Here is a 16,733-nt window from a genome sequence, read left to right on the forward strand (position 1 = left end):
TGCCTCAGACCTTTCAGGATAAAGATGTGAAGTCAGCTTTTGTGAAAGCAAGTCAGAAAGAAGCAGCCATGCTGTACAGCAGCTGGCCAAGCCCTGATGCCCATGAACTAACCCTTACTGAGACGTGCACATGCAACTTGCCCCATGAGAGGGCTTAAACCTTCCCCTGTTTACCTCAGGGCTGCTTTTTTTCTGGGACCAAGTGAATGGAGTGGGAAAAACAAACTGCAGGTGGTGATAACTGCCACTGTGTACCAGTTTCCATCTCCACAGAATTGGATGAGACTGGAATGGGAATGGGTGAACTTCTGTGAACTGCTGGCAGACCTGATAAGGCTTGTATGCAGATTCCTTTCTAATTATACCATCAGACACAAATGTATTGGTGTTACAGGAACAGATACTGTACCCTGACAGTCACTTTGCTGACCCTCTCATTACATCACAAAAAGATGGGAACGAGTGTGTATATTGGCTACAGTCCAATGGTATTTAAATGTCTGACTTCTCTTTCAATATTTTGGGCTATACCTGATTATGGGTTGTTCTGTTTGTGGTCCTGTCATCTGCAGGAAGATTGGACAGCCTTTCACAGTCATTTGCATAGGAATTAATTTAGGTTGTAAGTCTCCCACCTATTAAAAAATGAATTTTTGCTATTAGAATCAAGATGAAACTTTATTTCACAGGGTTACAATATTATGCTTTGAAAACTGATTGGATTTTCAAATATTTTTGGCTGGTTTCTTTTGACAGCACCAAATTCATATGTTAATGAAAGCTCTTCTCAGCAGGAGAATACAATACCTCATATGCTCATGAGCTTCCCTGTGGCTTTTCCATACAACACAATATATTGTTTTGGTAGAGCAGAGCACTGGCCAGCTACCAAACAGATTTTATAAATCAAAAGTACTTCAGCCATTTTAAAGGCATGTGAAACCACCCAAGGGGTACACAGGTTACCCCAAACCTAAAACATGCACCATAAGAGCAAACAATTGTTCCCGACATGTCCCTGGAGGCAGCAGTATTGCAACATCTACCCTGAGTTTTCACAGAAGTCCTAACAAATTGAAAATGGATTTTTAACAGAAAGGAATCTGGAAAATATAATTGGTGTAAAACCTTCCATCACTTCACCTACCTGACACACAAGGTCATCCTGGTACTCTCCCCACATGTTGTTGTAAGCTGTGATTTCTATCCTTAGCTGCTGGAAGGGTTTCAGAGTTCCTGTAGAAGGCTGTATGTGGAAAGCTACTCCCTTCCCATGAGAGAGCACTGCTGCTGCAAACTCTGAAGGAGGATAGCAAAGAAGAATGTGATGAATTTTGAGCAAAGGGAACAAAAGTCTTTTAAAGAATATACAGGAACATATTTTTAGCTGGTGTTAACCAGCTTAACTTCACTGGTTTAAAAAAAAAACCCTTGGGATCATTTACACAACCTGCATTTATTCCACTTTACCCAAGTTCCCTTCTGCAGTGGGTCTTAATCTCTTTTTTTTCTTTTTTGAGAGTTAGTTCTTGCAGAGATTACTTCATAGAGGGACTCCTTTCCAACAACCTGATCCAAGACTCTTTGGGAAATGCAAGGAGCTAACTGGCTACATGAAAACACACCCTCAATTTGAGAAAAATAAGCTGGAATTTATGCTAACTGCATATCTTCCTATTAGCAGCTGCCTGTTTACCTCTGTGTGTTCTTCAACACAAAGAGTGAATTACAGAGAGCAAAGCCTTTCTGCAGTCTGAGTCACCTGGCCTTCTAAATCAAGAAGCTTGCATGGAATCTGTCAGAACAGCATTTTTTCAATCTGAAGTACTAACTCAACAGCTGAAAAGCTTTGTCTTTGTAACAGATACCAAACAGTATGGCAAGGTACCAGTATGTTCAAGTTTTATTTTGGATACAGGAGACACAGACACGCTTTGTAGAGGTTCACTCCCATTTCCCCCTCCCTGGGTCTCACGTGGCTTCCAGTATTATTTTCCAGTACAACACATCAGAAATGATGGATGGGCTGTGCTGTAGCTTTCCACAGTGGGGAGGGTATATAAAAAGGGGAGAAAACCCTGCTGCACTGGTACTGGAAGAGTGTAGGAGGGAAATAGTCAAACGTTATGCATGTCATCCATACTGTGCTGGGAGGGAACTAGCACCAGAACCACCAGGCTTAGTTTCAGACTGTTGGTTCCCAGAAAAAGAGAGAGGAGGAGAAAGTGGGGGGAGAGATTGATCTCATGTTTATGCAATGTGGGTTTTCAAACAGAAGAATGAGCTGAGGAAGTAAATCATGTAACAGCGTAGGCTTAGCCAGATACTCCAAGGATTAAATGATGTGCCTGACTGCCACATTTAATGCTGAATATGGTAGTTGGCTTTTGCCTTCTTGTCACTGTGGGGATTAACAGCTATTTTTGTACCTGGCCATGCTCTTCTGGCTGCATGTTTTGTGATGGGCTGCCTTCTCTTCACCAGGTGGCTTGAGGAGCTTGGAGTAAGAAAAAACAACAACAAAACAAAACCAACCAGAGTGACATTTCTGTGAAGTGAGCAGGACTCTGCTTGACTCCTAAAGTAGTAGCCAACTTAAAGGAGGTCTGTCTATAAAGCATTTTTTGAAAGTAATATCCTTAGGAGTGGATCAACTTGAGAATTGTAAAGCTCTGAATACAGTCTAACACAACAGAGCCTTGGCCAGTGTAAACCAGCTTATGTGCACTGGCAGCAACAATGTTTTGCCATTTGCACCAGCTAAATCTTCTGTCCTTACAACACAAGTTACCTGTTCTGGCAGGAAACCTCACCATTCATTCCCACAACTGCCAGAGTAAAAGCTTAGAAAAAACCACCCCACGGCAGAAAGTGCATCTCATGACAGGCAAGAATGCTTAATCCAGACCTAAATTAGTATTGGGGTCACTATGAAGAAGACTTACAGGGAAACTGCTTGTTCTGGAGGAAGTGAATGGGCAGTAAAATACTCAGCTTCTAGTCTGAAGGGAGCACTGATTCCTGTGTGATTGGTGAGAAGTAGCTGACGCTTTACTACATCTCTGAATGCGACTTCAGATCCAAAGTCCAAAAGATCTCTTGGGCTTTGTGACATTTGTCTTTCCTCACTGTCAGAAAAAAAGGACACTTGTTTTAAAGGACCATGCCACAGATAATTTCAGTAGATTTTAGTGTGTGGAATACACAGCCTGGTTGTGATGACCAGCATGAAAGGACCACGCAGGCTATGATGTTTGTCATCAGCATTTATTGCTTTTCATTATTTTAACTTCTATCCACATAAGGATTTATTTTGGGGTAGAATTTTTATCATGTGTAACATGCCAACCAACCAAATTAAAGTCATTTTTACTTATATAAAAATGTATAAAAGGAGAAGGGTGTTCCAAAGAAGAGTAATCATGCTGCATATCAGAAAGAGAAAGTATGTATTAGTCAAGATATACCAAATCAAAGTGAATTCTATTCATCTTTTCTCACAGCACAACAATGAAACTTAGTGGTTCAAAATATAGGACCCTGGATATAATTCTGTAATTCTAAATTCACATCAAATAATTGAATTTGCAAATTTTTGGCATTCCAGAAAGCAGCTGTTACTCAAACAGGGGAGGGATTGCAGAGGTCCCACGCTTTGGTTACCAGGGGGAAAGCACAATTTACTGTCCTTGCTGCCTACAGCAGCAGGAGAAATGAAGTTTACATAGATAAGTGGGGTTTTTCCCCTCACTATTATATGTTTTCTTTGGGAAGATGTAATTTTTTTTCAGTTCAAGGATAAACTTATGATTTACCTGGCAACTCCATCATCACAAGGAACTGAGTAGGTGACATGCAGTCCTTTTACCTCCCCAGAAATGCTCAGAAGGAGAGGTTCAATCATGTCTTCTATGCTACAGCAAAGGGCAAGGTCTTTCAGCTCACCCTGGAAGGAGAAGAGTAGTTTCCTTGAGAACAAAGCAAACATCACAGAAGAAAGACAGCCTTATTAAGAAGTTTATTCAAAAAACATGTAGAAACCTCAATGAACTCAAGCCAAAACAACACAATCCTGAAAATTTTCACTGGGTTGTTTGAAGTGCATTCTCTGCCAGCATCAGACTTGCTCTGAAGGCAGTACCAAGGTAAACATTTGTGGCTGTTTCTTGGCTTTGTACTCACATCAGTCCATAAGCCTAAAACTGTTCTAATAATTTTTTGATTAAAAAAATGGTTTTGATAATATTGCAGCAATTTTTCAACTTACCACAATGTTGGCTGACAGCTCTACACAGAATTCTTTTTCTTCATTTGGGCCTAAGGTGCCACTGGCTGGGGAGACAGCAGCAGAGCAGAAAGCTGCCTGATTTCCAACGAGCTGCTGAACAGAAAGGACAGAGATTCAGTTAAATGTCTTCATTCGCACAAATTCTTCTCTTCAGATCAAAGAAGACAACAAAACCAAAGTTATTCTAAGCTTTAGGACACTTTCAGGCAGCAACACATAGAGTTTCTTGAGATGAGGTTTGTTTTACAATTCCCTCATGGTTGATAAGATCCTCATGTCACACTCATTCCAAACAACTTCAGTTGTCCAGCTGAAGCTGGGAGCAGTCACTTGACATCCCTCTCACAGCCACAAACCTTTCCAGGGTAAAGACAACCTAGCTGATATTGGAACAGGATGCTACAGGTTCCATCTCTCTCTCTCCACTGACTACAGAGGTGGCCTACAGAGACAATCCTGGTGTTGGTACGTTCCCTAATTGACTAAAAAGCACATGGCATGAATCCAGGGGTTCAGCTTGGTTGCTCATCACATACAAACATCAGATACCATGTAAAACACTGTGGATATCCCTCCTAGGCTCCAGGTGTTCCAACACATTTTTCTATAGGTCCTCTACCATCCACACACTCAGTTAGGATGTCTTGGGCACCTAATGACACCTCAGTTGACCACAAACACCTTTATGTAGGCAGCCAAGCTGAATCCTGCATATCAGAGTAGAACTGAATGACCAAAGGCACTGACAGCAGGATTCAGCTTAAAGACTAATCAACCTAACTTATGCATAGCAGGCATCAACACTACCACTGTAGCCAACAGACATACAGTTAGTATGTGCTAGAGAGTATTTTGTAGGTGTCTGTTTCAGGGGGAGCCAAGTGCTTCTCATGGCTCTACTGCCTGGATGGGGCAGGATTCAGTTGCCTGAACACAGACACAGGGTGTCTTGGTGTGACAGGACTTGGAAGAGATCACACTTCTTGGGTGATACCTGGACCTGAGGAAGAACGCTCCACAGCATCCACAATGACATGAGATATATACATTTTAGTGCCTGACCTCCTGTTCAGATTTCCACTGACTGAGAATTCAGACTATAGCTTATACTGACATTAATTTTAGGGGTCCTAATCTATGAGCTGACGCTCACACAGAATATAAAATTTAAACAAAATTGAGACACTTTTCTTTGCTCTACTGAATTAAATGCAAATCCTAAACTGCCATGGTACTTTTTTACCACTCTGGCAGCTTAATCCTATTTCCCCTCACATATCTGCCCACCTATTCTCCTGGGGATGACCCACAGACTCTAAGAGCATATTAATGTCAACTGGCAGCTAATCTTTCAAGGCTGGTCTCAAGTTGAAGTCTTGCTCATAAGCCAGTAAACAGGAATCCCTACTCAAAGCTTTTAAGAAAAGCTTTTAAGAGCAGTTTGCATTTTGATACAAATTACAATTTCCATCCCTGCTGTATTCTTTCTCCATTAAAAGCACATTTACCTTTCCCCACAAGTACTGTGCTGGCAGCAGTGTCTGGTTGAAAAGCTTGCTGGTCGCTTTGGCAGGAACTCCAGTGTAAACTTCAGTGAATACTAGGTGACTAGATTTCAGGCACACTTTGGGGGTCTGAACATTGACAGAGACAGGAAGATGACTGGAAATAAACACACAGATGGTCTCTTGTTATCATTAATAAAACATGCTAGACATACAACAGCACGCTGGAATCAGAATCACAAGCTTGGAAAAGACCTTTAAGATCATCCAGTCCAACTGTTCCTGTCCTGTGATAAACCATATCCCTGAGCACCTCATCTACCTGTCTGTTAAACACATCCAGGGTTGGTGACTCAACCCCCTCCCTGGGCAGCCTGTTCCAGGACATGACAACTCTTTCAGTGAAAAACTTTCTTCTTAACATCTAATCTGACCCTGCCCTGGTGCAGCTTTGTGCCATTTCCCCTTGTCCTGTCTCCAGTCACCTGGCTGAAGAGACCATCACCCACCTCTCTACAACCTCCTTTCAGGTCACTGTAGGTGGTGATAAGGTCTCCCTTCAGCCTCCTCTTCTCCAGGCTAAATGTCTCCAGGTCCCTCAGCTGCTCCTCATAGGATTTGCTCTCCAGCCCCTTCCCCAGCCTGGTTGCCCTTCTCTGGACATGCTCAATGTCCTTCTTATGGTGAGGAGCCCAGAACTGGACACAGCACTTGAAGTACAGCCTCACCAATGCCAAAAGAAGGATGATTACGTTCACTTAGCAATATTAGTGGTTGGATAGTGCATTGATAGGTTGCAGAACCCCACTCTGCATTCCTGCTACATATTATTTAAGGAGATAAAACTACCTGAAGTGAAAATCACATGAGAATCTCAGGGAAAGAAGCAAAGCCACTTTTCCACCTTACCTTCCTTCTCCGTTTTCTACCTCAAGTTCTAACACCGTCTGGAGACGCTGGCACAGCAACGATGTGAACTGAACTGACACACTGCATGTACCCAAAGGGGGTATTTCTCCAGCTGATGGCTGAATGGTAAAGGGAGATACCTAGGAGAGGAGAGAGGAAACAGGAATTTCCTTGATGCCTGCAAAGCAAGTGTAAAATGCTGAAGCCACATGTCTTGCATGTCTTTCTCTCTGTCCCTGGAGTCTCTCCTGGGTTGACTTTAGCAAGTGCAGCATTAGGTTTGTGAAAACCTGGCTAGACAAGGAGGCAGGACTTTGCTTCCATGGACATGGCTAATAAAAAGACAATGACCAGTACAGTCACTGCCAAGGGCATAATAGGGATGTCTATGAGCAGGAATGTGAGGAGAAGCCAGCAGCAGCAGTGTCTCTTCCCAAGTCAAGGGGCTGAGCAGCAGCTATGCATGGTGCCACAAGTTGGGGAGATTCTTGGAGAGAAAGCTGGGAAAGGAGGGCTGAAGGAGTAGAAACAGAAATAACACCAGTGTGGGGTAGGAACTGGGGAGGTTTGGGAAAGGAAAGGGCAGCTCTCTGACATGAGGTACAGAGCACTTGATCTATGATCTTCACTGAGGTATGAACAGGCTCTGGGATGACAGATTCAAGAGATTAAGTCTAAAATCTCTCAGGGGTTCTGGGAATTGTTGGGAATGGCACAGGACAAAACAGTAACAGTGAGAAGTAAGGGCCTGAGAACTATGAAGACTCAGTCTCCTCAAGGGCACCCCTATCCCTAATCAGTCACTTCTAATTCTAACTGTTCTGGGAGAAAGGGAGAGACACACACACACACCCCCAACTGTTCTGTTAGGTTTCTATAATCACCACATATAAATCCTTTCTTTGATATATAGAAAAACCAAAAAAGCTCAAGAACTCATGGGGATGCACATGGGAATACAGCTTCTTGAAGGCTCAAATCTCTCAACAGTCAATGGAAAGCTCCTGCTTAGCAAGCTTCTCTATCCATTGCAAAACTGACACAACCTGACCAGAAAACAGAACTTCTGAACAACATTCTGGCTAATTTTGCCACAAAATATGTGAATTCAATTCCTTGCCTGGTCAGTTATGTAAAGAGCCCTAAAAAGCAGAATTTGGCCTTTCATTACAAGAAAAAGCACTTAACCCAGAACTCTGATTCCCTTGTGTACCTTAATGGATAACACCACGGAGAAAATCTTGCTAAAAAGCCCACTGTGTGACACAAATAACCCAAACAAGCATTTTGCAGCTTTTTTTTTTTTAATTTTAGGAATATGTGACAGTCTGTAGATTGCAGCTCTCACTCAACTCCTTGCCACCAGCATTACCCCAAAGCTGCTTTAGACATTTTATATGTAATGACAGAAGGAGCTCTGAAGTTAAAGACTGTATTCAACTCATCACAACCTAGATAATATTAAACAACAGCTTTAGTATTCACTGTGTTAAGGAGTCATTTTGGGGGACACCTGTGTGTTTCAAAGCTATTGTTTAAAGCCAAAACTCAGTAGGTGCTGAGATTCTTGTCTGAGATGCTGATCTGGGTGTGTGGGAGGAATGTTTAGTAGCCTTGGTTCCAATAACGCCTTACTCTCTTATTTGTATCAGCAGGGGCTGAAATCATACAGGAAATACTGCATGTCTCTCTGGATCAGGCTGGCAGGGGATTTGTAATAAATGGGAAAAGAAAAGAAAAATTACAAAGAGGCATTTAATCTGAAAAGAGCTTGTGCACTTCACAGAATCACAGAATCACAGAATCATAGGGGTTGGAAGGGACCTCGAGAGATCATCGAATCCAACCCCCCTGCCAAAGCAGGGTCCCTAGGACAGGTCACACAAGGAGGCATCCAGACAGGTCTTGAATATCTCCAGAGAAGGAGACTCCACACCCCCCTGGGCAGCCTGTCCCAGGGCTCTGTCACCCTCAAAGAGAAAAAGTTCTTCCACATATTGGTGCAGAACTTCCTGTGCTCCAACTTGAGGCCATTGCCCCTTGTCCTGTCCCCACAGACCACTGAGAAGAGGCTGGTTATTTCCCTGTGTCCTACACTTCAGATATTTATAAACATTAATATTTATGGAACTGTGCAGAACCAGGTTTATAAGAAACCACAGAAATTAAAACTTTTGACATCTGGAATGAATATTACAACTCCTAAGCATAAGGAAGAATGAGCAGAAGAGGGAGCACAGCAAGCTGTATCAGACACTTACCTCTTCATTCCTTTCAGCTAAGCAAACCTGGCTTTCCTGCATCCTCCATCGTGCTGGCAGCTGACACAGGTTTTTAATCTCAAAGGTCCTTAACACACTCTCACCTTGCTTAATCAAACCAAACTGGAGTGATGGAACATCAATACAAAGAAGTGGGCCCTAGGACACCAGGAAACATATGTCAGAATGGTCACTTCTGCCAAAGCTGCCTAATTAAGAAGCATACATTAACTAAGATTAATGTTCAATTTCACAGAGAACAGCAGAAAGGTAACGCATTGTGTGTAATGTAGAAAGAATCTTACTTACTCAAGGGAGTATCAACCTTGACTCAATACTTACTAGACAGCAAAATTGCCTCCTGTTTGTAACTGCTTTCAATTTGTCAGGTCTTTAAGGGGGAAAAAGGTTTATGTGTACAATAGCCAGGCCCCACAGCTACTCATCCCACAACACCGAACTGTTCCTTACCTTAAAAGCAGCCTCAACATGCAGTACAACTGGCTCTGGACAGTGTTCAATCCTACACTGCAGGTTATAGCTGATGCACCCAGGTTTGCTTCCCATAATTACCAGTTCAAACTCACAGCATTTATTCATAGCTAGAAAAAGAAAATGCAGGGTTCTGTGTCATCATTTAGCAAAGAAACCACGGGCTGCAAGCCTGTTACTGTGACTCCTGGAACCATATGAAGTGTCCAGTTGGTTCCAGTAGGATCAAGTCTTGTTTTGCAGCTTGCACTACAATGCTCCCTCACCCTTCTCTTCTACACATACCAATTTAAATATTTCTGATGCTTGCAAGCCACAAAAACCTTACCTATGATGCCAGTATGAGGCTCAACTTCTATGATGTCACAGGAAATGATTCTCTCCCATGTGTATTTGATCAATGATTTGCTGTTATTCCACATCTAAACCAATTAAAATTAACAAGACAATTAATGCACTTTAAGCTTTCATAGCAACCAGCCCATTTGCTGAGAGAACTGATTCACTGCAAACTAGGTATTGCAAGTCTTACACCTGCTTTGCAAACTCTAACCATACCCTGATCAGCACTAAACATTACAACCTACCACCATTCCTTGAATCTAGCTGCACCAAACTGAATCTTCATCTGGGTCTTGAACTTACTGAGCATGGTTAAGAGTGGAAGGGCACAGAACTTCAGCTAACCTCTGACTTGAGCAGAACTAACCCACTGCCATGCACTAACTACTAATGTCTCCCTTTCCTTTCTTCTCTGTGATGTAAAATGAGGACAAGGAGTAGGAATCACCTGATGGATTTCAGGTGTCTGCAAAACCAGTAAGAGCTCCTCAGCTGACCTCATCTCCTAGGAATTCTCGTTTCTGAAAATAAAGCAATTGCTGGGAGCAATTCCTCTGACCTATTTTAGCCTGTGGTTTGAGATGTATCATCCCCTGGATGCTGCTTATCAGATCTCCAAGGGCTCTAATGGAAGTTTAGAGCAGGTAGCTCAGATGTGGATATCTAGGCTGAAAGCACTATGATTACTCATACAAACTCAGTAGCTACCTTCACACTACAGAAGGTGTTTTCTGAAACAAACTTTAACAGTTCTTGTCAAGAAATGTATCATATTTGAAGCTTTTAAAATTTTTTCCCATTTTTCAAAAATATTACAAAACTTCAAAGCTTAAACTTCAGATAAACTCCAGATAAATAGTGACAGGACAAGAGGGAATGGCTGCAGGTTGCACCAGGGGAGGTTCAGGTTAGAATCTGGGAGAAATTTCTTCTCAGATAGAGTGGTTGGGTATTGGAATGGGTTGCCCAGGGAGGTGATGGAGTCACTATCCTTCGGGGTGTTTAAGGAAAGGTTGGATGAGGTACTTAGGGACATGGTTTAGTGAGTAATATGGGTGATAAGACGACGGTTGGACTAGATGATCTTGGAGGTCTCTTCTAACCTCAGTGATTCTGTGATTCAAATCCTCCTTTTGAGAGCAGCCCTTTTTTGCCAAAGGATCAGTTTGTGAGAGAGATGTAAGTTCCTGAAATCTTTGGTCTGCTCTTCAGATCTATTCAGACATTATTTCTTAATTACAGCAAATAACCTTGAACTGTGTTTAGAGATAACTCTGCTTCAGACAACGTTATTATCTTTTTTAAGACTAAAAAAAAATTGGAAACTGGGAGTAAGTTACTTAATTACCTATACCACACATGGTGCTATACTGGATTACTGGAAAGTATGAAATGGCTGTCTTAGGTTGAGAAAGAACATCTAGGAAGAAAAAGCATAAAACTAAATACTGATTAGCAGTTATATTTAAGAATAAAGTGAAAGATCATTAACTAGGAAATGTCCTCCTGCCACATGAGTCTAAGATCAAAAGGATCCTGATCTCTAGCAAGGAGGATGCTGAGTGAGTGGACACTTGCAGCAGCAGTCTATCCCATAATGGCCAAAGCTAAATTAATAAAACCTGCAGGAGAGAATCAGGTCTACTAAGCAACAGCATATGTGACTTTTATAGCTCTTCTGTGGTTGCTGTGGTCCTTGAAATAAATACTGCCTCTGCTATGAATAATTTAGTCATCTATTCTTCCCAGCTGGAAAACTTTCACACTACAGGAGCAACAAAGTGAGAGGCAACAGGTTTGTGACCCTGAAAATAAAATGTAGAGGGGTAATGCTCTGTGGTAGCAAACTTGAGAGATGAAAAAAGGAGCAAAACCTGCTGCCTGGACTGTGGGGCTAAGGAGTCCTGCAAGAGGATTTTAGTACAGACCCTTCTTCAAAAATATTTAAGGAAAACTAAACTCACATGGATTGTCTGATATCTTCTAGCACACCTATGGCATCCAGTGAGAAAAGGCACATTATAACAACAAAGTCAAAAGCAAACAAACCTTAAATGTTTTTCTGACATTTACACCAATGAAGTTTTCTCCAGGGATGATGATGGCATATGGTTCCAGAAGAAGTTGAAACGGTTCTGTTGATCCTTTAACTTCTATTTCCAGTGCTATTACATCCTCTACTTTGTATTCTGGGATGTTTTGAAGCATCTCCTCTTTTACTAAACTTTGGGAGGAAATATGGTAGAAGAATTAAGCATTTTAAACCAGTGCTTAAATTGGATCCCATCTTTTAATTGCTAAATCAAAACTCAAAATTAACAACTGGGAAAATTCTAGTGGTTCTTTAAAGTACTCTATTCATCCCAGTCTGTTCCTGAATAGGTATCTAAGGCTTCTGTCACTACTGTGACAAACAGTAGTAACAGGAAAACCTGCTGGAAATCTCAGCAGGAAGCCTGGAAAAAGAACTGACAAAATTATGGTATTATCTGTTTCCAAGAGAGGTGCAGCCCTAGTGAGGGCTGAGGCACATTTTCAGACTTGAGGGAAGCTCAGAGACACACTTTTTACTACTATTAGTTGTGTAGATAAAATCCTATATAATTGTCAGTCCATCATCACTAGAAAGATAAAGAATCCCAGTAACTGGATGTAATAGCATAGCTATTGAGAGAAATGAAAAGAAAAAGGTAAAACTCATGGGCTGAGATACACATTTTATGGGGTTTTCAGCTTACCAAGGTGATTGTGGGATGTCCCTCAGCACCATCTGAATCACGCTGTGATAACTCTTCAGCTACACAGATAAAGAAGGAGAGAACTTTAATGTCAAGCAATCCATTTTGTTGAGGATTTTAAAAAGATGGAAAAGGAGTTTACATTTAAAGGATGAACAATCATCATTGGAGTATTAGGCTCTGAAAAACAATTGTCATGGTTTAACCCAGAAGGCAGCTAAACCAACCATGCAGCTACTGGCTCACTCCCCACCCCACAGTGGGATGGGGAGAGAATTGGAAAGAAAAAGGTAAAACTCATGGGCTGAGATAAAGGTAAAACTCATGGGCTGTTTATTAGGACAGAAGAGGAAGATGCTGGTGATGATGATAATAATAACAGCAATAATGACAAAAGAATATACAAAACAAGTGATGCACATCATAAGGGCTCACCACACAGAGCCAATGCCCAGCTAGTTTCCAAAGCACCCCAAGTCCTGGCCCACCCTCCAGTTACATACAAAGCATGGCATCATATAGAATGGAATGTCCCTTTGGCGAATTTGGGTTGGCTGTCCTGGCTGTGTCCCCTTGAAGCTTCTTGGGTGCCCCCCACCTCCTTGCTGGCAGGCCAGAATGGGAAGCTAAAAAGACCTTGACAGCTTGGCAACAATTAAATTATTAGTGGGTTATCAACACAATTCTCATCCTAAATCCAAAACTTAGTGGTGTGTCAGATGCTAGGAAGAGAGTTAATTCCATCCCACCCAAAATGAGGACAACAATATTCAACCTCTAGAGTTACTAAAAGAAAACATGTTTGACTGCAAAATATTAAGCCAGATTCTGAACTCATGGTGTATGGTTCTAAGAAGGCACTTGGTTTTGACATGTCTGTTATTATTTCCCCAGTATATTGCATGCTACACACAAGCATCTGTGAAGGCTCCCCAAATTAACATCAGTATTGCTGGATAAACTTACAGTTTTTTTCTAGTTGTTCCAGGGCATTTAGTTGCATTGACCATCAAACTGATTCTGAGTAAGAAACAATACTTTTCCATGCTGGGAAAAGAGGAGGTATTCTGTATTCTAATCAGGGGGCAGGAAAAACAGAAGCAGGTCTTGTATCAGAAAGTCTTTGCAAAAGATTAAATTGTTTGTAGAGAGATATTAATTTAAATGCATATGTTAATTCAATGTCTTTTTTGTTTAAAAAAGCATTAGATATTTTTTTCTTTTAACTCACTGAAGTATCAAAAAACCCCAAACAAGCAACAGTTAAATTCTCTTCCATACTTAACCAAGACATTCCCATGTCTGACAATCACCACAGCATAGGATATTCCCACTCTTGGACTTGCTCTGGATAGAGCTTCTTTAAAGACAGTGAGCTCATGCTCTTATTTACATGGATGAGAAAGCAGAAACTAAGACAACAGTCTCTGGTACAGCTGCCTTCAAACTTTCACCCTTCTTTCCCCACAACCATCATTTCTCTGCCAAAAGCTACCACTACTACCCCCTTAATTTCCCACATGGACGTTCATAGGGCCCATCTCAGCCCCCCAAAATGCATCAGTTGGATACAGTTTAAATGATCAGTTTGCTAACCAAACTTGTTTAGGCTGTGGTAGGTATGGGGCACATCCCCAAAGCAGCTCACTCAGCAGATGGGAAGGGTCAGAAGATTGTGGAGAAGTGGGTAGTGTGGGGAGGTGGTAACTTTCCCAGCCAGCACAGCTGTGTCCACAGTTACAGTGTAAAGTTAGCTGTGTCCAATCAGTACCAAAAATGACATGAGATCAGAAACTGTCTGACATTTTGCAGTCAAAACATGTTTTCTCTTAGCAACTTTCTACATTTTGAATACTGTTTATCAGAGCATAGTACCAGCTAATTAAATTTAATTCAGAAAGCTGCACAGCAAGGATTTTATGACTTGCATAAAAATACACAGCTGGAGTTTGTAGATAGGAAGGAATCACAAGTCATACCTCCTGTGGAGTGTAAGTGAGAATAAACTCTTCATCAGCCTGGGGAAGCAAAACTCCCTGCTCAGGGTTTAGGGAGAAGGCTGACTCTGTGTCTTGATTATATTTGAGCTTCTTAAAGTCTGCAGTTTCTTCTGGTATTAACGGTTTCAGATTAGGTTTTATCTTCCAGTAGAAAGGTAGTTCTACCTGGCTGCAAAGAGACCAATAAACAATAAAAAGCTATAATTTTAAAAAATATACTTTTTTGATATTGAAAGAAAACTTTCAGTTCCTTTTTCAGCCTAGGGAATTCCTCTCCTCAAGAATTACAGGGGTTTGACTTGCCAGTCTTTGTCAGCTACAAATCTACTGAGGCAGGGTAGAGTCAGAGTATGTAAATCTTACAAAGACCATGTTAATATATGAAAATAAAGTAGAGAAATGTGCCAGACACATGAATATTTTCCTGCCCTATTTAACTTGTCAAGGAACAAAACTTTTAGGAAGTTCCTCTTTCAAGAACCTGAGATCAACAGGACCATTCCTGCTGATATTGGTATGTTTGTGTTGGCTCACTGCTGGTGATCTATGTAACATTCTGAATTTGATCCAAGTGCAAGTTGTGGTGGTGAAGGTGTCAGCAAACACAGGGGCTCCAGCTAAGATTATAGCAATGGCTCTGCAATATTCTTTGTAATCCAGAAAAGGTTGCTCAACTGGATTGCTTCAGCAGAAGTGTTTTCCATGGAATGTGTTCGTGGGGTTTAAAATCTTGCTGATGCTGACCTCAAAAACTTTGCCTTACTAAGGGGAGGAAGGACAGTGGAATTTCAAAATCAGTATTAATGACATAAAACTGAAGTAGTACCAGTTCTTGTGTCACTTTCTACAGCAGTAGAAAGTTTTCCCAGCTTTGTTTCACACAAACACAAACACAGACGTTCACTGTAACAAACGGCAATTTACATTCAGGTATCTAAGCCCAGCACTGACCTCACTGTTCGATGGTCTGCAGCCTCTAACTGCTGCCATCACCTACATCAGAGAATCACAGAATGGTCTGGGTTGGAAAGGACCCTAAGGATCACAGAGTTCCAACCCCCCTGACAGAGGCAGGGACACCAACCTCCAGCCTGGAGCTACACAAGGTTGCCCAGGGCCCCATCCAACCTGGCCTTGAACACCTCCAGGGATGGGGCATCCACCATCTCTCTGGACAGCACATTCCAGCCCCTCACCACTCTGACTGTAAAGAACTTCCCCCTAATATCTAATCTAAACCTTCCCCCTTTTAGCTTCAATCCATTCCCCCTTGTCCTGCCCTTGTCTGCCCTTTGAAAAAGTTAATTCTCTTCCTGTTTCTCTGCTCCCTTCAGGGACTGGAAGGCTGCAATGAGGTCCCATAGCAGCCTTCTTTCCTCCAGGCTGAACCAGCCCAGCTCCCGCAGCCTCTCTTCGTAGGGGAGCTGCTCCAGCCCTCTGATCATCTTTGCAGCCTCCCCTGAACCCTCTCCAACAGTTCCACATCTTTCTTTTATTGGGGGCCCCAGCTCTGGACACAGTACTCCAGCTGGGGCCTCACCAGGGCAGAGTAGAGAGGGACAATCCCCTCCCTGTCCCTGCTAGCCACCCCTCTTCTGATGGAGCCCAGGATACCACTGGCCTCTGAACTGCAAGAGCCACTGCTGGCTCACTGGTGTACCTCTATTATTGCCCAACTGATTTACAGCAAAATCGGGATTTCACTATGTTCAGTCCAATGTCATTACACATAGGGACTTAGTCCTTGACTTCAAATAGAATTTAGATGTAAATCTATTAGGACTCAATAGTAGGAACCACGTGTAAGTTCTAATATGAGCTAGTTACACTGGGCTCCTCTTTTAAGCCGTGGATTCAGTGCAGTCCAGGATAGATTAAGTCTTGTTCTATAGTCAGAATTGCATCTTTAGAAGCATCTATTTCCCTGCACTATGAAAGGAAAAGAGCATAAGGATGCTTAGATCAGCTGTGTAAGTATACACTGTGGACATGTAAAGTATAAGGGTGCTTAGCTCAGCTGTGTAAGTATACACTGTGGACATGTAAAGTTAGATAAATCTCACCTGTGTGACACAGCTAACTATTTCCTGCGGCCATCCCTATTTATGAATCTTTTGGAGTTGTAGACTACACTGAGTCTTATCTATACTGAGACAAATATATGGACCTTGGCAGTGTATGAACCAAATGGTATGGCT

General features: G+C 42.0%; 1 protein-coding gene across 1 annotated transcript in view; it reads right to left on the reverse strand.

The window, feature by feature from the left end:
* The window catches only part of DLEC1 (DLEC1 cilia and flagella associated protein), a gene marked incomplete at its 5' end in the record, with an annotated part of 43,026 nt that overhangs the window by 13,926 nt on the left and 12,367 nt on the right, over window positions 1-16,733 (reverse strand). Inside the window, 14 exons of the mRNA XM_084280577.1 lie at window positions 532-635; window positions 1,148-1,299; window positions 2,430-2,497; window positions 2,946-3,128; window positions 3,816-3,946; window positions 4,268-4,378; window positions 5,797-5,950; window positions 6,703-6,842; window positions 8,964-9,122; window positions 9,435-9,565; window positions 9,784-9,877; window positions 11,847-12,021; window positions 12,536-12,594; window positions 14,515-14,704. Of these exons, the coding sequence (XP_084136703.1) occupies window positions 532-635; window positions 1,148-1,299; window positions 2,430-2,497; window positions 2,946-3,128; window positions 3,816-3,946; window positions 4,268-4,378; window positions 5,797-5,950; window positions 6,703-6,842; window positions 8,964-9,122; window positions 9,435-9,565; window positions 9,784-9,877; window positions 11,847-12,021; window positions 12,536-12,594; window positions 14,515-14,704 (1,851 nt within the window). The remainder of the gene's footprint in view (window positions 1-531; window positions 636-1,147; window positions 1,300-2,429; window positions 2,498-2,945; window positions 3,129-3,815; window positions 3,947-4,267; window positions 4,379-5,796; window positions 5,951-6,702; window positions 6,843-8,963; window positions 9,123-9,434; window positions 9,566-9,783; window positions 9,878-11,846; window positions 12,022-12,535; window positions 12,595-14,514; window positions 14,705-16,733) is intronic.

The sequence above is a fragment of the Gallinula chloropus genome (genome assembly GCF_964237585.1).
Source record: "Gallinula chloropus genome assembly, chromosome: 2".
Lineage (NCBI taxonomy): Eukaryota > Metazoa > Chordata > Aves > Gruiformes > Rallidae > Gallinula > Gallinula chloropus.